This window comes from Salminus brasiliensis, chromosome 3 (assembly GCF_030463535.1).
Source record: "Salminus brasiliensis chromosome 3, fSalBra1.hap2, whole genome shotgun sequence".
Taxonomy (NCBI): domain Eukaryota; kingdom Metazoa; phylum Chordata; class Actinopteri; order Characiformes; family Bryconidae; genus Salminus; species Salminus brasiliensis.
The window spans coordinates 51,238,747-51,244,746 of record NC_132880.1 but is presented as its reverse complement, the minus strand read 5'-3'; the positions used below and the strand labels follow the sequence as shown (position 1 = coordinate 51,244,746).

Below are 6,000 nucleotides of genomic sequence, written 5' to 3'. Positions count from 1 at the left end.
CCCTCCCCCTCCGCCAAAGCCATAGAAACGTTCATATATCAGTACAACATTTATTTCTTTTTATTTTTTTTAACATAAATTTATGAGAGACATAAAACATTTCAAAATAAAACAAAAGTTTCTTCCATTCAGTTTCATCTAATAGGCTAATTAAACGCAGGCGACTACTTGATTTGTAAGATAATATTTACAGGTTCCTAACCAAGAAACTCCAAAAAAGGCACAAGTGTCTATACAACATGTACAAAAAAAAAAGAAAAAAGAAAAAATAAAGGAAACTGTCTGGAGACAACAAAAAAGTAGAAGATAAAATAAAATAATTGGTCATAATCATTATTTATGATTGCACGTACAATTACGAATGTCAGAAAATGTGCTTGGTTGAGTTGTATTGAGTGTTTTCAGTTTAACAAAGTGACAAAGTTTTACAAAAGAGACAGAAAGCAATAGGCAGAGAGAGAGAGAGAGAGAGAGAGAGATAGAATGGAAAGATTGAGATTACTCTCAGGTAGCAATGACAAGTCTATCTTCATCATCGCTGGAGGCATCATTGTAGTCATCAGTTACTGCTTGCCTGGTGATGGGTTGCCGTGGCGCTCTTGCCTGACTAGCCCCCACTGCTGGTGCCTTTTGTGCACCCTCAGACCCCTCAGAGCCAGCAGAGGATGAGGGCTGTGGTGGTGAATTTTCCTTTTCTGTCACAGCTGTCACACTTAGTGCCGTTCCCTCCCCAGTGGTAGAGCTGGGCTTGCTTGGCGAGGTCACTTCCACTGAGGGCTTTACAGTGACTGGGATTACTGCTACAGGTGCTGCTGCTGCTGCTGCCGCTGCCGCCACCGCTGCTGCTGCTGCCACCGAGAGGGGACTAGTGGATGGGGAACAGGCTGGGGAAGACTCCCCAGGGGGACAGAAGGGGACAGAAGCCACTCCCTCTGGACTGCAGGACTTGTCCGGTACCAAGGGAAGAGGGCTCAGGGCGGAGAGGGGGCTGAGGGAAGGGATGAGGGCTGGAAGGGCGATGTTGAGGATCTGCAGTCCAGGGATGTGACCTGGCGAGGCTGTGCTGGTCTGGGGTGCTGGGCTCGCTGCTAGCACCTGCACGCCCAGAGTTGCATTCAGTGCCAGACTTTGCTGAGGAACTAGCTGGGTGGAGTTAGCCAGACCCATTACGCTCAGGGTCTCCATGCCCACAGACTGCAGCGTAGCCTGGGGCGCACTAAGGGTCTGGAGTCCTGCCACCTGGCCCAAGGGGAAGCAGGGCAGGACACTACTGACGGGTTCCTGGACTACCAGCGGCTGGGCGGGGGAGCCTTCGGGCCGAGGTGGAGTGTTGGGAGCTGGGAGAGGGCTGCCAGCCTGTCGGTGGATAACACTGACAGCTGGGATGGTGAGCTGGACAGGCCCAGCTTGGATGGGCACAAAGGTGGAATATGCTGCCAAGCCAGCTGGCACAAGCTGGATGCCACCAACCGGTACCATGCTGTAAGGGGAGCGACACGGCTGGAGTGCAAGGGGAGGTGGCTGAAGAGGTGGGTGGTGGCTCCAGCTCCGGATTCATGGATCGGACCAGGGGTCGGAAAGTGCAAAGATCCTTGAAGGGAATCGGAGGTGGTTTGAGTGCCACGGTCAACATTGGAGTTGGATTCGTTGGTGGGCTGGGAAGAACTGATCGTTGATCCGTCCTGTAAAAGAGGAATTTTATGGATTTGTTGGTCATTCATATCTAATAATTTCTAAGAACAACAGAAAAATGTCTTCTACCCAGTGTTTATGAATGGCAATTCAAACAGGTAGAAATCTATTCACCTTTTCATGCAATCAAAGCAGCTTTGCTGAGGTGCCAGGCATGCGAGACTCAATGCATGGGTATGGGTATGGGTATGGATATGGGTTGACACGTAAGGAAAGGGGGAGGTAAGGTGGGAAAGACAGTGACTGGGAGGACATGGGTCTCACCTGGCCGAGCTTGGAGCCCTTGCCCGGCACGGGGGGACTAGGGGGCACGTCAATGTCTGGAAAGTCGATGGACATCTGCCTGCAGGGCGAAATCGGGCTCATCATGTGTACGGATTCTGTGTCGGAGGCGTGGGACTCTGAAGCAGGGGCAGGGTGGGAGGCAAAGGAGGAAGGGCTGGGACCGGGGCTAGAGCAAGAAGCGGAGATTGACATCTGTCTGACCAGGGAAACAGGGCTGGTCATTGCCACCGACTCTGTGTCCGATGCCTGCGACTCTGAAACAAGAGCTTGAGGCAGAAGAGCTGGGTGTGGGTTTGGGCTGATGGACATCTGTGCAAGCAGGGAGCTTGGTGCTGGATCAGCATGGCTGGAGGGAAGGTGCTGGGGGCTGGCAGAGACGGAAGGTGTGGCGGAGACGCCCGACTCGGCCTGGCTGTCCTCCTCGTCCTCCTCTTCTCCATCGTTATCCTCGTCGTCGGGACCATCCGAGTCATCGCCATCCGAATCTTGTCGATCTGCACTGCCTGCTCTTCCGCGATCCCCTGCTGAATGAATTTTCAGAGATACTTTAGATACATCGCTCTTTTCCAGTCTGTAGTTAAACTAACATATTAACCAGTGGTTCCACAAGAGAACAGAGATTCTTATTTAACGAGGAGGCATATTAACACCTCAGACTTCAGTGGAGACTGGCATGGGCATGGGTGAAATCCAGATCCAGGGAAACAGAGACTGGGAAACAAATATGCTCTGAGCGACTGAGACCAGAGAAAGCTTACAGCTTTTCACATTCTTTTTTGTCTCTAAAATTAGATACTGCAATTTCCCCTTGGTAAAGGCCGCTCATGCCGCCCACATGTGCTTGGAGTTAACAAGGGAAGAGGCTGCATTTAGAATCTTTAATTACACCATAGCTTTGCCATTGATCGCAACAGCAACTGAACACAGTCCGGGACAATCGGCATTTAATGGTTGTTGTTATTATTAGTAAACCTATTAATGGGCAGGGTGATCCTGCTGTTAGAAGCCTTGGGCCACTGGTGTAAACATATACTTTAGTGACTGCATTGTGAATGTGTTTGATGAAACGTGAGACCAGTAAAATGTGTCCTCCCTGTGTTTTCTGGTCATTTCTATATTAGAATAAAGATCACCATTAAGAACAGCATGCTTATTTGACCATTTAAAGCTCTGTGCATCACATCTGTTATTTTTTTTTTTTTTAGACCTCTGCAACATCAATGTGATAATTAAGGAATAACAGTTTATCAAATAGCTATTAGGCAATCTATAAATAATAACAATAATACATAATACATACAAAAATACAATAATAATTCATTAGATGAATATAAATAAAATCGGATACATGTTTTCTGCTCACCAGAAAATTACATATAGATTTCTAAGCTTGAAATTACTTTTTAAACATTGAAAGTTGAATAAGATTTTTATTTTATTTATATATAATAAAATAAAGACCTCTGCAACATCAGTGTGATAAATAAAGAATTAATAGTTCATCAAACAGCTATTAGCAATCTATAACAGTAATATATACATTAAATGAATAATAATTCATTAAATAAATGTCAATAAAATCAGATAAATGTTTTCTGCTCACCAGAAAATTATATACAGATTATATACAGAAGCTTGAAATTGCTTGAAAGTACTTACATGTAAAGTTTAAGAAGACTTTTATTCTATTTATTTATTTATTTATTGTTAAAGGCAGGGGTTAAACAATTCTGTGTTCTAAATGGTTTAGTGTTTTTTTTATTATTATTATTATTGTAAACAGTACATTTCAGATGTACCAAATCTGCAGATTCAGTATTCAAACCCAGGCTCAGTTCTTCCCAGCTGTTATAACACATAAACACATGGTTCCTGAAATCTACGGTTAGCATTACCTGAGTCTTCAGTATCCTGGTCCTCAATAACACCAACGGCAACTCCCATCTCCATGCACTTCTTACTATGGGCCTTGGACTTCATGTGCTTTGTAAGGTTTCCTGCGTGAATAAGGGAGGGAGGTGAGAGGGTCAACCCAGGTAGGAGGGGTACACGGGCAGAGGAGTGGCTTATATAAGTCAGACATGTCTGTGAGCCTGAGCTCCATGTTATGGGTGAGTAACTGATAAAGAAGTTTTTAAAGGAACGTGGGCTGCTCTGACACTACACGCTGCTCTGCAGTGCAGCGTGGGTAGACGAGTATGACTGGGATGAATCATTTAGGCCTTTTTTTGAGAGAAGCACAAGCTTAAAAAAAGACATGAGAACAGTTTGCAGAAGACAGTGTTCTTATCTGAGGTTTGGAAATTAAATTGTGTTCTAGCACCAAATACTTAAATATGCATATTAAAAAAATGGCCCCGGGTGTGTTTTTACCATGTAGGTGCTTTTTTTGGTCCAATCAGAAAAAGCATTGTTTATGCCCAATAAGACAACAAACTAAATCTGCAATGCAAAAAAACCCCCAAAAAACAAAAAAAAATCTGCCTCCATAATTAGACTTTTCATGCAAATTACATGTAAAAGTCAACATTTTATTTTAAATAAATGTACTTCTCTAGTCTACTCTTGATTTTATCAGTCAAATTTTAACAAATCTTTTAATTAAATGTCAAACATTTTAACTGCTTGCTCATTTGCAACAAAGCTGAAATTTTGCATATCTATATACAATGAGAATATTTTTAAATAAAATGTTGAATATGGAAAAACATAGTATCAATAATCTGCCCTCTAGACCCTACACCTCAATACCATGTCCAGTTTCAACTGGATATATACTGGATTTATACTGGATAAGTTGCTATATTCTGGTGATCAAATAATAATTTAATGAAGCGTCAACAAAAATATTTTAACAACTTTCATATTTGTAATAAAGCTGAAAGTTTTGTTTTTGAGGACAGTATTACTGACTGGTTATCACTGATTTGTTAAGATAAAGACAAACAAGGATATTTAAGTATTTTAATATAAAAACACAAAACACATATCCATAATTTGCCCCCATAATCAAACAAGTTTCTAAACTGAAATAAAAAAATTAAGCAGTTATTTAAAGCTAATGTACCTCTTTAGCCTACCCATAATCTTTTTTATGCTTTTATCTTGGATGAGTCGAGATGCAATCAAACAATGAAGTGTCAACAAAACCACTGTTAACTACTTCCTACATTTGTAGCAAAGACTAATTATCACTGATAGACTAGTTTAGTGACAAAGGGCAATATTTAGGCAAGCAAGTTTCATAAACAAATAAATAAATAAATAAATAAATTCATAAATAATTGTTTTTATAGGCAGTTTTATATTGGATGATTTTTGGCGCCAGGCAACATTCTAGCAGGAATATAGTTTAATCTCGTAATATATCACATATTCGTAATTTTTTTTTTTGTTTTTACATTTGTAGCAAATCTAAAATACTGTAGCAGTATTTTATAGTTTTGCGGTCAGTCTCGCTGACCGATTATCACTGATTTATTAAGCTCTAAACAACAAAATACAATGAAACGCACCTTTAGTTTTAAAGGAGAAGTTGCACTGTGCACAATGATAGGGTCGAACGTCTGAGTGTGTACGGATGTGTTTGCGCAGCATGCTCGGCTTCTTACAGCGTATCCCACACTCCTCGCAAATATACTTCCCCCTGCCACGCCCCCTCACATACACATACTCTTCATTCGACTTGTACCTGAAAAGCAGAAGAAGAGGTAGAATAAAGACTTGTTAATTCTGTGTTTAATGTCTTAAAAGTGCAGGAAAAGACGTTAAGCTTAGAGAAACAAACGGATACAAACCCTCCATCAAAGATCTTCACTCGGCGAGGCTCAGCTTTAGAAGAGTCAGACTCGTGACTCGACTGAATCTCTGGTTTTGATTTGCTGGTATTCTCAGTAGACAGAGACTTTTGGTTGATCAAAACCTGATAGAATACAAAAATATGTTTCACTATTATGCAGAAACGTAGTTATATTAAATTTATTAATACATTATATAACAGTTATGTTGAGAACAATGGACCTC

The 6,000-nt window shown here is 41.7% G+C and overlaps 1 protein-coding gene across 1 annotated transcript in view; it reads right to left on the bottom strand.

The window, feature by feature from the left end:
- Positions 1-392: 392 nt before the first annotated feature.
- Positions 393-6,000, bottom strand: part of hivep1 (HIVEP zinc finger 1) — a 76,483-nt gene continuing 70,875 nt past the window's right edge. Inside the window, 6 exon segments of the mRNA XM_072676509.1 lie at positions 393-1,505; positions 1,508-1,682; positions 1,957-2,498; positions 3,873-3,974; positions 5,493-5,668; positions 5,775-5,899. Coding sequence (XP_072532610.1) covers positions 505-1,505; positions 1,508-1,682; positions 1,957-2,498; positions 3,873-3,974; positions 5,493-5,668; positions 5,775-5,899 — 2,121 coding nt within the window. The 3' untranslated portion in view covers positions 393-504.